Raw genomic sequence first — 18,428 nt, 5'->3', positions numbered from 1 at the left:
GCAGTAGACCTGGACTCAGTTTCCAGCACCCGGAATAGAAGGCTTACAACTACCTAGAACTCTAGTTCTAGATTACCTGATGCCATCTTCTGATTCCACAGGGTACTAGGAATGTACATCTCTCTCCTCTCTCTCTCTCTCTCTCTCTCTCTCTCTCTCTCTCTCTCTCTCTCTCTCTCTCATACACACACACACACACACACACACACACACACACACACACACACTTATAAACATATAAAAATAAAAGGGAAACTGGGGGAAATGAATGGTGTTTCTGCTCTTATGAATTTCAATAGTGTCAAAATTAACCAAAACCAAAGGAAGAGTCTACAGCTCAGTGAGCACAGAGCTACACTGCTCATCTAGTGTCTGTAAAGTCCCTGGGCTTATACCTGGAACACATACACCAGCCAGAAAAAGAAGAGAAACACCAGGAAGCTCCCGGAACAAACATTGTTGCAGGCTGCTCTCTGTCCTGATTACAACATGTGCCCCAGACCTGGAGGGAGGCCAGAGCTGGGAAGCGGAGCCATTGCGTTTTTGCTCTGTGAACAGAGTTCACCGCAAGCAGCAGAACTCATTACTGGCTGGGCTCTATCAGTGTGTCATCTTGAAGCCTTACAAACATGCGTACATCCCGCAAATCTGCCAGGGCATCGGGGTCTTAAACGCTGTATCTTTAGATCATTTGGAGACCAGAAGGGAATTAAAATCGCATGAGAACAGAGAAGGCAGCACACAAGGGACTCATCATTTTCATCATTTTTGGAAGTCTTTATTTTTTTTTTTAGTTGCTCCTCCCACAGTAACGCACTGAAAGGCATAACAGTTTATATTGTACAAAGCATTGGAAGAAAAGTACCTCAACTTGCCAATTATTTCCAAATGAGATTACAAACAAAAAAAAAAAAAAAAAAAAGAAAAGAAAAGAAAAAGAAAAAAAAATCTGGTTTCTCCATAAAGGACAAAATAACTGAAATAACTAATGTCTGTTATTTACTTCTTTCTTTTTTTAACATAAGGTCAGGAACACTTCATTTTACAAATAGGATTAACATGAACATAACATCAGCGCACAAGCTTGCAGACAACCAGCATAAAATATGGGGGTACAGTTCTTAATCAGAAGAATCATGCGTCCATGAAAGAAACTATAATCATTTATACAATTGAATCAATTTCAGTATTACAAAAACTAAGTTGCTTCTATTTGTATTTAGTTCATTAAAAAGGAAACAAAACAACAACAACAACAACCAAAAGGAAGGAATGTTAGGAAAAGCCAAACACTACTGGGCACCCCCAAACACAGGTCGTCTCACCTTGGTCCTCGGAATTCAGAAAGGAGGGGTGTGCCTCAGACATCATAAAATAGTGGCTGACAGGAACAGTGCTCTTTTTGATCAACAAACCATAGTTTGCCAACAAATAAATACATGATACACAAAACACACACGAAAAAAAAAAAAGAATAACTGAGACATTTAAAAACAGTGACATGATTGTCTAAAATTAAGATGTCAGGACAAGGATTTGGCAAACATAGTATTAGTGGTTCAGTGGGACTGGTGATGAGCAGGTTAACCCCTCTGAGCATGAGCATCCAACGTTTACACTAAACACATACCCTTTCCCCCCTAGTCTTAAACAATGTACTTAAGAAGGCCAAAGGTAAGGGGCGGGGTGACAAAACCTCCTGCTATCACTTCCTATAATCGCTGTGCACGTCTTCTGACTACTTCCGTCTTCAAGGGGTTAAATTACGTAAAACTTGAAAAAGGAAAAAAAACAAAAGTTAAATCTGGTAGTTAAAAGCCACTGTTCCCGATCAGATCAGGTGAACTTGCAGATTTTGATTTCTGTGACGTGTCCATTGCTAGTCAACGCTGCCATCTCAACTGCTCCTCTCACCCACCCGTGCCCTGCGGCAGGAGGGTGAAAGGCGCCTTCCCCAGTGAGGTTTTCTTTCGCCTCCAATCATTCTACATTAATTGATCCTCCAGAAGTCAGCAGCTGCCTTGGCTGTGCAAAACAAAATATTGAGAATAAATAGCTTCCTTTTTTTTTTCCCTCTCTCTCTTTCTTTACTCGCTCAGTTTAAGGTCACCAGGCTTTAAATGCGTGACCCTTCAGGGTTCTAAGGCATCCTGCTCAGCAGTCTCGTCAATAGTTTTATGTGAAAGAGCCATGCTACCGTTGGACTTGGTCCCACTCTGGTCCACTGCGACAGTGTCATACATGGCTTACGGACTGCATGGCACTGGATTCTGCTGCAGCTCTAACCATGCCGTGCCACACGTTGGAGGAACTGTGGGAGGTGGGATGGAGGGAATCCTTGTCGGACAGTGACAGCATCATAGCATATGCCTGCAAGGAAGGGGAGAGGTGCGGTGAGTGGCGTTCGAAGACCAACAGACCTAATTTAAATAAGATGATCCACACACATTAGACAGGCAGGAGAGCCGGGATGGAAGCTTGCTTCACAGGCATGTTTGGAAGTGGGGCTGTGTTTTTTTGTTTTTTGTTTTGTTTTTGTTTTTGTTTTGTTTTTTAATCAAACTGGCGTAAAGGCAGTGCTCACCTTAGCCAGGTTTGTGTAGGAGATAGTCTGACTCTTGCACCTTGTAACCTAGACTTCTGAAGGTAAGTGACTGCACCCAGGTCCTTCAATAATACACAACTAGGGCTTATATCTGCCCAAATTTTCCATCTTGTGTCCTTTCTCAAGTCCTACTTTGTGCTTAAAATACCTACTGTAGACACCTGACACCCTTGAGAAGAAGAGAGCCCAGGGAAGTTCCACCAAGAAAGAAAACAAAGCACGGGGACCCAACAACATCCAAGCAACCCTTACTCATGACTCTGCCGAGCAGACGGTGCACAGAAGTGCTCTGACACTTTCTTCCCTGTGATCATGCCAAGTTCTAAATAACTGTTCAGAGATCCCCTCATCACTGCCAAGGAAAATATTCAAATGAAGTGTTTGGTCTTGACTTGTGAGTGAACTTTTCACTGTTGATTTGCTATTGTGGGTCTCATCCATTGCTAAACTTGCTTGTCAAAATGCTGTTGAAGTGGAATCATTAAAGTCCTGCCAAAGACATTCCAGTGTCTGTAAACAAAGACAAATGCCTCTGTTGTTCGGCACAATTTCATCTCAGGGAGTCATGCTGAGACATGTGGCCAGCCTGTGGTTTCTTCTCTCACTGTGGCATTTTGTTAGATTAAGGGCTGATTTTGATTTGCTGGGTCATTGCTCTTAATGCACATATTTGGCTTCTTTTAAATTTGTATATGTATGTGTGTGTGTGTGTGTGTGTGTGTGTGTGTGTGTGTTATCTGTGTGTGTGCATATACACATGTCTACACATAAGAGTTACTTGTGCATATGAGTGCATGTGTTTGTAGGGAAAGCAAAGGTCAGCATTGATTGGATGTTATTGTCAAGCACGGTGCAGCTAATGTTTTGAAACATGGTCTCTCCCTGATCTGCAAATCTCACCAACAAGGCTAGCTGGCTGGCCTGTGAGCCACAGAGATCCTCCTCCCACCAATTTGGTTTTCTGTCCATGATTTCTAGGATTCAAACTCATGTCCTTATGCTTGCGTAGCAAGTATTCAATGATTGAGCTGCATTTGGTTTTATATATGAGATTTGCCTTCTGAGTTTGCACAAAATCCTCAGTCTTAACTAATTTTCCTTAACCATGAACTTTATCACCAGACATTGTGCTAAATAACTAAAGAATTAAGGACAGATAGTACAAAGTACTTGGACCTTCGGGAAGTCACAGTACCTCTTGAGTTTTAATTTCCTTATACAAATAGATACAACCATAAAATATAATAGTATTGTGTCCTGTGGTTATAGAGGAAACATGATACTCAGTTCTGTATGTTCCATGCAAATTGGTACCTGTTAGGAAATTAGTTGTTTTAGAACAAAATTTTCCTCAAAGAAATTCCCACAGTGAGATTAAAGTCACTATTTTGCTTATAGATAATTTTGGTTTCAATCATTGTATAAATTATAGAGTTAATATATAAATGCTTGAGAAAACCACCAAAAAGATATTTTGAAAAATATGACTCAAGGTTGTCCTCTTTGGCAAGCAGATGGCAACTGAAACTTGGGGAAGAATGTCCAGTTTCCCAGAACCAAAGGGCCATCTGGTAAACCACAGAATGGATGAATGCATGACAAGTGAATGAGTAAAGAGACTCTTGATTAATTTAGTTTGCACAAGTATTTAATAGAATATATATATATATAAAGCATCAGTTAGGTTACACATGCTTGTATTTATTGTGAAGCTAGCTTTTGCCATATCTAGGTAGGCCAGTGACCTCAAAACGTGGGTCCTTAGAGGCATGTCACAGCTGTTGTCTTTATGTTCTCAGAACCTTTGGTATTCTTTTGTATCAGATAGTTTTGATGGCTATTATATATTTTACAGTATTTGGGGTGGAAGAAGTAAAAGAAGAAAAAAAGCCTGGATTTTCTAGGAATCTCTAACAGCTGAAAAACAAGGGATTTTTTTGATGCTGCCATTTCTTACAGATAGTTCTAAGTGGCTTTGGGTGGCTTAATGTTAACATTGGAAACTGGAAAGTCATGCTTAGCCCATTGCATCATAGGGAGAAAAAAAGAGAAAGAGAAATAACTTTACTGCCCCTCTCTTACAATGAGATAATGGTGTCCATCCATTATCTACATGATTTTGCCAAGATGATATAAATTGTAGAAACCCACAGTATAGGTGATGACCCTCTGTATCCATTTTGGAAAGAATATTATTTTTCTATTTCCATACATAATATCACACACTCTTATTGAATGTAAGGATTGCAAATGATTTATATTCTTTTATAGCCATAACATGCCCCACATCTATAGTCAAATTTACCCCACAATCAGCAATCACATCACCTTGGCATAGATCTTACTTTATCACTGTCAAGACCAACCCCAAACATTTCAAAGAATAGGAAATTGTATCTAAACACACATGCTAATATGGCCCAATTGTTGTGAAATGCCGTACCACCTCCAAAATGTTCTAAGTGAAGCACACAATTCAAGAGTGTGAAAAGAAATGCAAGGTGCTTGTCCTTTTTAAAGGGCCTGAATAAACATTCAGTTGAGTATAGACATCATAAATAATTACCAACTGAATCCCTTTATCTTTTAACAAAAGAGCTGAAGTTCTTATTGGTGTTTGTGAATCCTTCACTGGAATGAGTTCCAGTTGCCATGGGCTGATCAATCATGAGTTGGGGGTAATTCACTCACTCAGCAAAAACTCACAGGCTTTATTTCCAGATCTGTCACTAAGTTGGTATAGATCTTTTTATTTCCGGCCTCAGTTTAACCCTAAACTCTGGAGTTCATTATCTGATGAATAATAAATTAACTAAACATAAGAATTCACAAGATGTAGTAATGAGAAAATAATAGTTTCAGAACACAAGTATGCCAACAAATGCAAAAGATACAAAATGGTCAGAAAATAATCCTGAGCTAACGAGAGAATCTGAATGTAAGTTGTATGTACTCTTGAAGCAGAGGGGAAAACAAACGTAACAGCAAACTCATGGCAGGGTCAGGCTTGTCATGAACGTTTCGGGGCAGAATGCACTATACATGTCCAATTTCACTGGCTAATTTTGGCATTGATCACCAGTAGAGCAAAACCAGGAACATCATCAACAAAGCACCCAAATATGCTTGGCTTCTAGAATGCTGCAAGGTGACCGTGTCTGCTTGTGTTCATCAAAGGAATGCACGCTTTCATGCAGGGACCCATGGTGTGGGCTATAGCAGAGTCTGTACCTGTGATTTGGACTTTCTGTGTAACGGCTGTTTAAGCTCCTCTGGCACATAAGAAGAACTAAAGGAGGACAGCTCAGCGTCCGTGTATTGATTCTCTTCCACTTCCCTCATTTTGAGGCTATCTGTGAAGTGCCTTATGTGATCTAGAGCAGAAAGGCCAGATTTATAGTCTTCCTCTTTAAACCTAAAATGAACCAATGGGAAAGCACAGAAATTGGGTTTTCTTAGGCAGTTTGTTTTTTTTCCTTTGTCTCATCAAGTCATTTTCAATTTTATCTCAACATCTCTTAAACTTCATATTGCATTTGTTGTGTCAAGTAGCATGCAGTAATTGCTATTTAAAATATTAACAAATATCATATCATGATATATATTTTCTTCAATATCTTATTGACTATAGCCAAGCATGTATCTGAAGTAAAAGTCAGTGACATATTAAGTCCACAATGTGTGGGAACAGAAGTCATACAGCTGAAAAAAAAATTTTTAAAGTAAAGTCAGTTGTAAAAATGTTCAGTCAATGTACCTTATTATCACAGAAATATAATATTTCCTTCACTTTAGCTATTGGTTGAGTCTTTCCAATTAAAGTTCTATCCTCTGTAAAATCTATCTTAAAGGTGTGAGTTACAATTGTAGATAATTGAGTGGACTCAGTCTTAATGAAATATCTATTTTCTCTGAACTTCATACATAGAATCTCAAAACTAAGTACTTATGAAATCTTCATGCATCCTTCCTGCCTTGGGGCCACCAGAGTTCCACAAATACTAATAATGTATTTACATGCTTGTGGACCACGTTCCCTGCCTTCTCGTTTTCCTCTATGTAAAACTGATGCACTGTGTGCCTTTCCCAGGTCAAATTGAACTTTCATGGTTTGTTACTTCACAAATTCCCCATAATCTAACACATTCTTCCAGTAGCCGAGCAGAGCAGGAGGAATTCGCACCAATCCACCATACAAGATAAGTCTGTCACTTGGCTTGTCAAGCTGCAAGGCACTCACCTCACAGGCGATGCCTTACAACTCATCTCCAGGGCACCGGCTTCCTCATAGTCATCCTCTGGGATTTCCTCATCTAAATTAGTTACCCCCAGCTCCTTTCTGGGTTTTCCAGGAATATCATTGTCTTCATCCTCCTCATCCAACAACACCTCATCTTCTACTTCTTCATCATCCAATAAATCCGAATTTTGGCAGGTTGCCAAAGCCTTTTCATCCTTGAAGTGACTGCCATTCATCCTTTCAAAAGCATAAAGAGTAAACGGGTCAATTACTGACTTGATTTTTAAACATGCAGTTAGTTAGTTCATCTCCCTAACAACTGTTTAAATATTCAACACTTACAAAGGAAATTTGTATTGTGTGTGCCTCATTGCAACCTTGGGAAAATAATGTAATTTCACAAAGGGGTGAACAAAGAAAAAAAATAATAATTGGATGACTATTTGGACTAGAAATGCAGTATCTGGCAGAACAGGAAAAACAATCCCAGTTTCTGATTTCTTATCACTGCTGATAAATGATATGGTGTGTGCAATATAAAAGCTCATGAATGTTTTCTCTGCATAATGTACATAATTACCATTTAAGTACCCACCATTTAAAGTAATTGATTTCTAGAAAACATATATCCCAGAGTAATGATGACAGACAACAGCTTAAACACACAGAGAGAGAGACAGAGAAAGAGAGAGAGAGAGAGAGAGAGAGAGAGAGAGAGAGAGAGAGAGAGAGAGAGAGAGAGAGTCACAGACAGAGAATCTAAGTCTCCAAAGACAATGTGAAAGGGGCTGCCAAGGAACCATGAGTATTCACTGCTCCTGGTTCACTCCTATTGGACACAATATGCAAGCTTGGAGTTACTGAGAGCCCACTTATCTTGGCTCCTTCTAAATGATCCTAAATTGTCTGACAGCGAAAAGTTCTTTGTTTTCCAAGAAAACACAGAGAGGGTAAATCAACTAGGAATTTAAAGGAGCTAACAGCTTTTGAAACTGACTTTGCAGCCACAGCTACCAATGCAAAAAATCACTTTTCAAAGTAAAATGTCTTCCATAGTATTTCTGTTTGCATTTGCAAGAATTGCAATAGTTAACTCAAGTGTAACTTGCTGTACAAATTCCACCTGTGAAATTTGTAGGCACGTACGAAGCTAGAATGACGATCAATATATACAAAATTTTGGATATGTACTGTTCTGAGACTCTAAAATATAACATAACTATAAATGCTTTCAAAGAAGGAGGTGCTCAGGCTCAGAAAGTTTGTCAAGACGTGAACCCTCCTAGGCACCCATGCATCTAATCCCTAGGTCCCCCATAATCTTTTATTTCTATGTTCCTCTATCTAGTTACTGTATCAGAAACGCACAGTCTTCTGTTGTAGACAGGGAAACAATTTTTCAGTTCATGAAAGAACAGAAACCATACGCGGCAATTCCCACGTACAAATATGTCGAACTTAATGTTTAGACTCCCCAGAATTAAATCGATCCGTGTATGAAACAACCTCAGATATGACACAAGTATAAAGCACAATTGCATTTGACCAGAAAAAGTAACATCATTATGGAACATTTTATACATCCTTGTAAGACTGATGAAAACATATTTTTCACAGACATAAACTATTAGTTTTCAGATACAGTGCCAGCTTGAATGGATGAAAACTGTTATTTTTTTTTTTTAAGTGAGAAAATGAAAGTAAAAGAACAAAAGAGTCTGTGGATGAGAACCAAAAACAACAAAAGCCGGCAAGATTAAGAAAACCAATTTGTTAATTATGCTTTCAGATATGGCAATTTATTGGGATAAATTATTCATCAAAAGCGGCCAGATAGCTGCTGAGACTCGGAAAGTCGAGTGACTCGGCTCTCGACTTCTGCGTTTAGACATGTTGTGGCCAGATGTTGCAGCTGTGCAGCCTCGAAATCACCAGTTCTGAGCTATCAAATTTGAATAGGCTTTTCAGAACCCGAATGGAAATTGTTGTATTTCTTATTTGCAGTCCTGAGCCAGGCTTTAAGGTGTACATAATGTGTGTGACTAGCTCCATTTTGTTCTGAACAATGGCCTTGTCTTAATCACACTTACATACAAAGAGAGGCAAGTGGAGGGAACAGTAAAACTGGGAGACGCTGTAGTTCTTACAAATCCTTAGAGGCCTGAAAGCATTCTTCTTTCTCCTTTCGTTAGCTATAGTTACCCAAAATAAAGAACTAGGAGTGTCTGCCTGTTTTGCTGTTATTTTGGTTAGAGCTGTTGTTATCTGAAGTGAACTTCCTTGGAACACAATCTAAAATGATTAGTCTTGGCTTTTACCAGCATATGAAATTAAGGACCCAGCACACTAACCCTTCTCTGTTTAAAAGCCATGAAATCTTCATCAGTTAAGTTCATGGTATTTAAATTATTCTAAATTAATAGGCTATAGTCAGAGAAGTCTAGTTCAATACCAGATATGTAGTCAATAACTTAATGAAAAACAAAGTTATACCTAAGAAAAGTTAGGACAAAATACCATTTCATTAAGTTTACATACACAGTCAAGTGCAGATGAATGAGCAATTATCAACAGCATTGGCTTCTCCTCTAGTAGCCTGCTTGATCTAGATGCAGATACTAGATCAAGCACATCTATGTCCATTAAAGATAGTATGCATGCCTGTTTGATAGTAATAATAAATAATAAAACTATGGGGAAATAATTGCATATTAATTGGAAAGTTCTCAAATAGCTGGTACACAAAACATATTGGACCAATCAATGTTTACTTTGTATCCAAATTGACCCCGACATATAAGAAGAGAGACAGGTAAGATGGAGACACACAAAGAAATGTGTCACAGTTTATCTGTTGATACCATATCATTTTTTATTAAAATGGTTTTATTTAGGTGCTAAGGTAAACAAAACTGCCTGGTACCCAAATGGGCTGCAAAACAAATAGCTCAGGTTAAAACTCCTCCATTATTACGTGACTACTGGTAAGTCATCAACCTTTGATGGCCCCAGTCCTTTGCTGATAATGTGACAGTTACTTTCATGAGGCCAGTGTGAAATTAAATGAATTAATACTGAGCTTAAGAGATGGCTCAGCATTTAAAGCATTGGCTGTCCAATCAAGATGACAAAGGTAGGGAATAAGGATGCTGGGAACGAGCTGGCTAGCAAAACTAGCAATTATCAGTGAGCTCTAGGTTGAACTGAGAGACCTTGCCTCAACGAATAAGGTAGAAAAAAATGATTGGAAAAGATCCATGATCTCAACCTCAGGTTTCCACAGCATATGTACATGGGAACCCATACACATGTAAACATATACACAGCAGGCACACCAACTCACACGCGATAAAGAAAAAAGTAATTAATTAGCTAGTATGTATAACATATTACATAACCATCTACTACGCATTCAAAAAAGCACCAGCCACCTGCATCAGGGATAACTGTAGCCCCAGGCACATGAATACAGACATGTCTTCAAGAACAGCTTACCTCTCCTCCATGTTCCGAGGAGACTGGCTACCATGGTTGCTGTTCCCAATGAAATTTCGGATCTCCGTAAAGTAAGCATCTTCTTTGTCATCCAGGATCGCACCTGTGCTTTCTAGTTCCGAGTGAGGTGAGGACATTGCTGTACCTGAGTAAGAGAGATAGTCTTTGTGGGAAGATGGCTGCTAAGCACTGCCCAGGGCAACGTGTTTAGAACTTCATCCCTTATGAACTGAGCAGTACCCCGTCGAAAAGCTTGCCCTCTTCAGGGTGACAGAGGAGTAGCTACTGCAACTCTCATGCTGATAACAGAGCCTCTTGAGAGTGTTCTGAGACTCCAAGACCAAGAATTATAAACAGTCATTTATCTCGCTCCCTTGTTTTTATCTTTTGGAGCACTGGAGTGTGTTCATTCGTATAAGAAGATAGGACAAGATATTATAAAAACCGTATGTGCCGATTCCACAGTCACACACCACACGCAGTTGCAGTCAGCATAGACCTGATGTCACTGGGATTAAAGTGTGTGAGAAAGTGAAGGAATGAAACCACCCCTCGAATTCGGTGCTGTGATTTGGTACCAGAAGCTGGTAGACTCAGAAACAGTACAGAGGCCAGCACAGCATGGAGAGACCAGTAGTGGATCTGGCTTTTATAGGATGCTACTTGGCTTCCTAAGAAAACTAAAGCTATGATACCTGTGTTACAGAACTGCTGTATTGGCTTACATAAACTCGCTGTTGTAAGTACTTCATGTATTGCTATGTCTTGTGCAATCACAGACTTTATACTGCTTATGTATTCCCACACTGTACCTACAACTTATTTACTATTACCATCATTTTGACAAGGGGAAGTTAGCACATTCCCTTGTCTTAGAAAATTATCTGGTTAGAATATCAAAATCAAGCATTCAACATTATAAAGTATTTTGGTTAGTTTTGGTTTGGTTTGGTTTGGTTTTTTTGTTTGTTTTGTTTTGTTTTGTTTTGTTTTTCAGAACTGGAGATCAAACTCGAGAGCCTAGCTCATGCTCCTGCGCCATCCATACCTGGCCCCCTACTAGTTACATTTTCTAACATTCTTTTTTCTGAAATAATGTTGATTAGATTATTTGATACATGGAATATTTAGTCAGTTTTCCTCGTTGGATTAGACTTCTAGACCTAAAGTCTAACACTTTAATACTAGGATTAGATTTCTGTCCTTGAGAGATATAAATGAAAGCACTATTACTATTTAATATCATACATAATCTTGCTTATAGCTGAAAAGAATCAACAATATAATTTAGTCAAGAAAAATGATTTGGCTGTACAAATCTGTTTCTTTTTCCTTCTCTGAATTCCTGAACTTCAGATTCACTCACCATCCTCCCAAACCTCAACTCTCAAAGAACTGCAGGTTGTCTATGTACCTCTACACCAGCAGACAAATGCTAGCTCCTGGCTGCTTATCTGACTTCAAAAGCAAAGATCTAGCATCTCTTCTGTTAGACACATGCAGTAGGTTTGATGCCAAGGAATTCTGGGATCTGTGGTGGAGTTTCTGGTTATGTCATGTGAGATAAGATTGAGGGACAAAAAGAAAAAAGAAAAGAAGGAAGATATATTCTTCCTTTGCATGTCTCTCTGATTATGTTCACTTCTGATCCCTAGTTTTATATAAAAATTATTCCAGGGACCATGATTTATAGGTTATTTCAGGGACTTTGCTGCTGCACTTAGAATACATACTCTATGAATACATGGAAAGAGAATTCTTTCCAATTTAGGAAATTCCGAGTCATGTATCTGTACAGACTCTAGGTCATGTCTGTCTTTACTTGAGATTGCCTGTTGAGATAAACCCAGATGGATGAAAATAAAATCTAAACAAGACAATGGAGTCTCACAGTCATGTTCATGAGTGGCTGCCTTATTCACGTGTTTCAAAACCCCAAGGGAAATATGGTATGAATTTCCAGAGGACTATCAGATTTTAGTGTCAAAATGGAATGGAAGGCGAAATTACGCAATACGAAACATGAGTCATCTTTTCCCCATAACACTGCTGAGGACTCACCAGACATGTTCCCGTTCTCGTGTTTCTTCAGGTGTCTGTCAAGATTGGTTTGTTGACCAAAACATCTGTCACATAAGTGGCACTTAAATGGCTTCTCCTTGTTGTGGATGTTGCGCACATGTCGTTGCAGGTTGGAGGAAATGCTGAATGATCTATCACAGTATTTGCATCTGGAAAAGTAAATACAGACACGGTGTCGCAAACACATTAGAAGAGAGAGGCACAAGGCTTGTAGACTGGAAAGCCAAAATAACACTTCGCATAGGAATGGTAATGTATACAGGGAGACTGAAATTCCAGGAGACTTGTACCCCAGTGTATCAGCTGGTATTGAAATGACAGCTCAAATCAAGCTTGTGTTTCAAGAATTCCAAAGGACTAAAACAGATGCAGATACTGACTGCCAAACATTGGAAAGAGGTCAGGGACACTTGGGGAAGAGCTGTGGGAAGGATTAAAGGTCCTGAAGGGGAGGGGACTATACATGAAGACCAAGAGAGTCAACTAACCTGGACCTGTGGGAGCTCTCAGAGTCTGAACCACCAAAGAGCATACACAGGCTGGAATGAGGCCCTGGGCACATTTGTAGCGGACAGGCAGCTCAGTCTTTATGGTTGCCTTGTCTGGCCTCATTGGGAGAAAGTGTGCCTAATCTGGCAGACACTTGATATGCCAGAGTGGGGGGAATACTCATGGGGGCCTTACCCTCTGGAAGGATAAGAGGAGTGACTCTGTGAGGGAGGGGCAGCAGTTTTGGGGATGTTAATTGATTAATTACTAAAAAGATGTATAAATTATCTAATGTAGCCTTCATGACAATAGAAGCCAAAAAAAAAAAAAAAAAAAAAAAAAAGCTTTCAAATCTGATATGAGGTAAAAGCCCAAAACAGGAAGTCCAGCCCTGGAACAGAACTTCACAGAACACAGCCAGCACCTCAAGATCTGGTTTCTTATTTTCCTCCATTCATAAAATGGAAGAGGTGATCATTTGAGATTTTCAGAAATGCACATTCTAGTTTGTGTGTTTTTAACCACATGCACAGCAGCTACATGTCCAGAGCACAATCCCACCCCTGCCTTCTATACGGAATGACCGGAGCAAGGTATTACAGCTCCAGCCTGGGACAGTATTCAGCCACACCGAATGTGAGTACAGGAACCTTCCATTTAAGCAGAATTCCTGAGAGATGGGACATCCTCTAAAGGGGGGTCACCTCACATTGCCCACTGCTCTACAGCTTATAGATCTGCATTACAAATGCATGCTGTCACATGTAAAGTGGAAATGACAGCCATTAATAGGAAGAGGGGACTAAAGAAAGCACACATTTGCTGAGCTTCTTCTAAAGTGTCAATTTTCTTTGAATGATCATAAGCCTTCCCGTTTTTCATTCTCTCCTTTTAAGGTCTCCATGCTTCATTAAATGGGAGTATCGAAAAAAAGATGTGTGCACATGACTAAAGGTGGCCATGGGATCCAGAGGCATCAAGTCCTCTGCAAGGAAACTCCAGGCATTAAGAGCTACCACATTGCAAACTGCTGAATCATCTCCTTTTTCTAAACAATGACTTTGAAACACGATAAATTTGGGTTTTTGTAATGAAAAGAATTAGTGTTCAGGCAGACATGATGACAGCACTAATCACACATTCCTTAAGAATTTTAAAAGACAGTCAAACTATGACGTCACAACACATCCTATTCGCTCTTGGTGAAATCCTGACTTGAATTCTAACACTGGGGGCAAAAGTATTACAGTTTAAATCATGAGTTGCATTTTAAAACCAGCCATGTTGCTATTTTCACTGTATTGTAAGCAATAATAGTGCAGTTACCTGGGCCCATGTATAGTTTGGTTAATCTTAGCATTTAACAGAGTAAGAGGCCATCGGCAGAGCTGACCCTTTTCCTGGAATAAAAGACTGGTTCAGTCTCTAAATCTAAGCATTTTTTTCTTCTTCTGAGGTTTGAGATGTTTGTTTCTTAAACCCCCTGTTGAGATCTGTGACCATGACTTAATTGTACAAAGGAATCAGATATACTTAGATGGTTAGCTCCTAGCAGACTGGAGGCTTGAATGAAAGCAACTTTGGTATTAAGAGTTTTTTCTTAAACTAAAATGATACTGTTAGTTGAGAATAGTAAAAACTAAAGTTAAAAAAAAAGATTTTTAAAGGTTGCTAACATCTTCTAAACACATACATGATGTTCAAAATTATACCAGATCTCATAGGTTGAAGACTAAGAAGTTTTATTTGATGAAGAAAAGATGTTCCTAGTTTGGACTCTAGCAGATATACTCAAATTTCATATTTTAGTGTACATTCAAACATGCAGCAGACTGATTCTTATTATACTGCAGCCTAATGAAGAAATATTGACTGTTACAGTATTTATCGAAGTATTTTAGAAAAGCCACTGTCAAACCTGTAAGGTTGCTCTCCTGTGTGGGTTCGCAGATGCCGAGTTAGGTTTGCAGATCTTGGAAAGATCTTGCCACAGTACCTTTGAAGGAAAGACATGCATAAGAGAAAGTCAGCACAGTGGACTATTCCCCCGAGGCACCAAGTGCTCATATGACTATTCTTGACTTAATCAACTCTGCATGCAACACATGTCTCTAGCATTTACAACTTGCAACAAAGCTGTTCTGATGTTATAAATAACTCTACAAATAAAAGCTGCATTAGAGCATCTGGTTGGATTTGTTCACACATAAGTGGTTTATGAATTAGTCCTGATAACCCCCATGAGTGTATTCTATTACCTCCATATCTTTACACTCACAAAAGTGGATCAGAGAGGAGGGAAATATGACAAGCGTTTGTCAATCTGGGTTGATGTCAACTTGTTCCACACGTTTCAACTCATATTACAGTTCAGACCCAGTGACATCTCCTAATACCAGAAGTGGACCATGATTTCAATCATTAAAGTATTTCCTCAGATTTTTTTTTTTTTTTTTTTTTTGGAAAGAACATGACAGTTTTCCAAAGAGAAACTGATGTACTTGGATCAGATAATACAAGTTTCTGAAAATAACTGAGAAGTTATTGCACACAAGTAGGAGACATGGTAGGAGCATGAAAGCTTTGTTTTTTTTCACCAGTGAATATGGAGAAATGTGCTAACCTGTTTCCCTCCCTTGTGGACCACATCTGTCCTCTGCCAATAGCTTTATTCAAAATTCGGACCATAGCAGTTAATAAATATACACTTGATTCTAAATAAATGCCATTTTAAATAAATAAAATAAAAGCACTAAATAAAGAGCACTTTGAGGTAGCTGAGATCTCTCATGGTTGCTTTGCAGCATCCAATTAAAAATAATTTGTAAAACAGACAATGGGCTGTTTTAAAACAGAGAGATGTTCCACTGTAGGTGTCCTAGCCCCTCATACCTGCAGGTGTAGCGTTCCTTTCCCTTTCGCAGCAGGTTCTCGGGCAGGGCATTGGGAGGAGCTCGAAAGCTGAACATAGAGGGCACTGACTGCAAGAGCTCACTGGCCTCCGGCTTCAGGGCGCTGAAGCTTTCGAGCTTTTCCGCCATGTTCTCAATGGCTGACATCTGAAAGGAACAAACATGGACCATGAAGGGTTTGAGATCTTTGCCAGGCAGTGACCTCTCAGTACCCGAGAACATAATCCAAGGGAAGACTTCAAATCTTCTACGTGCAACAGATTCTAAGAGGGACTGTGGGGTTCCAGTGCTAAGCAAGAAGGCAATTAATGGATAAGAAAAACTAACCAAGGTGTACTTCTTCCGCAGTGGCCTGGATAGACCACAACATAGTAATATGATCTGAGTAGAAGAATACCCCACAGAGATAATAGAACCAAATAAGACTTTATGTAACTGACAAGACTACACTATCAGTAAGAAACTGAATGTTTTAGGGAAAGATGCTACCTGGTATGCATAAGTAATTAAACATAGAAGGGCCATGGCATCGGAAGAGAAGGACCGAAAGCAGGAAAGAACATGAGGTCTTCAAAGGATACAGCTTAAGCAAAGTGTATGTCATCCAGGAAGAAAAGCTAAATGTGTAAAAATGACGTTACCTAATGCTATGCTAAATTAGCATCTGGACAATCTAAACCTTTGATGGGAAAACATATACAAGGAGTTTTGATGAAGTGATCATTTGTTCTGAACAGATCGGGTTTGGATGAGTTCATGGTGTCTTTAAATGATTTCATGTGGAATGGGTATTATTGTGTAAGAGAGTGGTTCCCACTCCAGCATACACACTCCCGCTGGACTCCAACAGATGCTTGTGCACTGCTTACGCTCCAGCCGCTGGCATGTCTGAGGCGTTAGGACTCATGTCTGGAGGGCAGTATTTTCTGTTCAAATTAGTTTTTTCTGTACTGTCTGTGACTACATGGATTCTTCTTTGTCCTGCAACTTCCCTGAAGTGTCGTTTCCTTGGTGTGTAGATTTTATTTGAAAACTATGCACTACAAATTTTTGAACAGACACGGCTAACATTCAGGCCATCTTGTTAAATTGTTTCTTAGAGTGCTAAATTTCCAAAGAAATACCAACTCAAAGTACTCCATACACAATCTGCATATGTCTCAAAGAGATTTGGTGGTAGACACGGGGATTTAGGTAGCAACTGCAAATTCAAACAACACACATTTAGATTTGTTTTTCTTTTTGTTTTTTTGTTTTATTTTCCTAATGAGACATCAAGAGATCAAGTTAAAAAGAAAATCCAATGTCTAACTCTCAAAAGGGAAAGTAACAAGTTGTGAATTTCTCTGGATGGACAGCTAGACAGAATACTATAAATTACACAACCTAAAGCCAATATAATTTTCTTCTCACAAAGAGTATGTTGTATGTTTAATTCTTCAAATAACTATTCATGTTCTAGTTAGCTCTCTCTTTCCTCTTTATCCTGGAACCTGCCCTCTCATTTCATGCCTGGAATCCTAATGCTAACTACAAATTGTAACATACAGGGTACCACTGCCAATTTGCCAAGTGTCTTTCATCAAACACAGCACATAAAAAAAAAATCTCAGAGGAAAGTCAAGATACATTTACTTGCCAGACGACAAATGTGAACGCATTGGGAGGCAGTGAGGGCCCTAAGCTCAAGGGTTTGATTCATAATCACTCAGCAGCTAAAACATTCTCCACAGATGCAAGTGGACAGCACATTTGTCACTATGAAGGATTTCGACACATACTGATCACAGGGCACAGATATGGAATGATGATGCTGGTTGGAGAGCTTGGCAGAAAGTCCGCCCCTGCCGAATGCAGGAATTACCCCCTTCCAGCCAGTGTTTGCATGTTCTGTTTATTTATTAAAAAATCAATTCAGAAATAGTTTATGATGCTATTTTATTTGCATTTATTCCTTCTAATTGTTCCTTGCAGAAAATCATTTTGATAATCTATCTACCCTGAAATAAATTATCTGAGTGAAAAATAACCTCTGGTCTGCAACCTGACAAGCAGGGAGAAACAAGAGTAGGGTCGCGGTGTTCTCACGCATTCAGAGGGCAGAGCAGTGAGCGGATGGGTGGCGGTAATAAATATTTTATTTATGTACATTTAACATGTAGGTAATGTTTCATTATCAAGTAATTTGAAGTAATCTGAATGTCCATCTTGCCCATACTCAGACCACAGCAGCAATGCATCTTGTAGAAACTCTTCTCCTGTCTTATGGAAAGCAGACACTCCAGACTGTTAATATTCTCAGCTTTCATCTCTAGCACACAGAAACTACAAGTCCTTTGAGTTATTTGAGAGCAATTGACTGTTGAGAAATGTGTCTTGCTTTAGGAGCTGCTAATAGCTCGATCCTTTTGAAGAGAGATCGGTGTGCTTACATCACCTCCAACAGTTTCAATGTGGGAAAAGCATCAAGAAAAGAGAAAATATATTATGGACTCAATGGCCATAGGATGACATCCTCAGAGACGTTAGGAAAAAGAATAGACATTACCCAATTGTTTCTCTTAAAAGCCACTCCCGGCTTTGACTTCTGGGGTCAAATGAAAAG

The 18,428-nt window shown here is 39.3% G+C and overlaps 1 protein-coding gene across 7 annotated transcripts in view; it reads right to left on the bottom strand.

Annotated features, from left to right (window-relative positions):
- Nucleotides 1–883: 883 nt before the first annotated feature.
- MECOM (MDS1 and EVI1 complex locus) overlaps nucleotides 884–18,428 on the bottom strand; it is a 531,405-nt gene continuing 513,860 nt past the window's right edge. For 6 of the 7 annotated variants that reach the window (XM_080929608.1, XM_080929611.1, XM_080929610.1 and 3 more), the window contains 7 exons: nucleotides 15,804–15,970; nucleotides 14,830–14,907; nucleotides 12,402–12,571; nucleotides 10,341–10,485; nucleotides 6,846–7,082; nucleotides 5,837–6,020; nucleotides 884–2,370 (listed from right to left, as the gene is read on the bottom strand). In XM_080929608.1, coding sequence (XP_080785734.1) covers nucleotides 2,236–2,370; nucleotides 5,837–6,020; nucleotides 6,846–7,082; nucleotides 10,341–10,485; nucleotides 12,402–12,571; nucleotides 14,830–14,907; nucleotides 15,804–15,970 — 1,116 coding nt within the window. In that variant the 3' untranslated portion in view covers nucleotides 884–2,235. Of the gene's footprint in view, nucleotides 2,371–5,836; nucleotides 6,021–6,845; nucleotides 7,083–10,340; nucleotides 10,504–12,401; nucleotides 12,572–14,829; nucleotides 14,908–15,803; nucleotides 15,971–18,428 lie in introns of all 7 variants that reach the window. The other variant, XM_080929609.1, reaches the window with a different exon arrangement.

The sequence above is a fragment of the Micromys minutus genome (assembly GCF_963924665.1).
Source record: "Micromys minutus genome assembly, chromosome: 15".
Taxonomy (NCBI): domain Eukaryota; kingdom Metazoa; phylum Chordata; class Mammalia; order Rodentia; family Muridae; genus Micromys; species Micromys minutus.
Note: the sequence above shows the minus strand (reverse complement) of the source record. Positions and strands in the feature narration are given on the sequence as shown.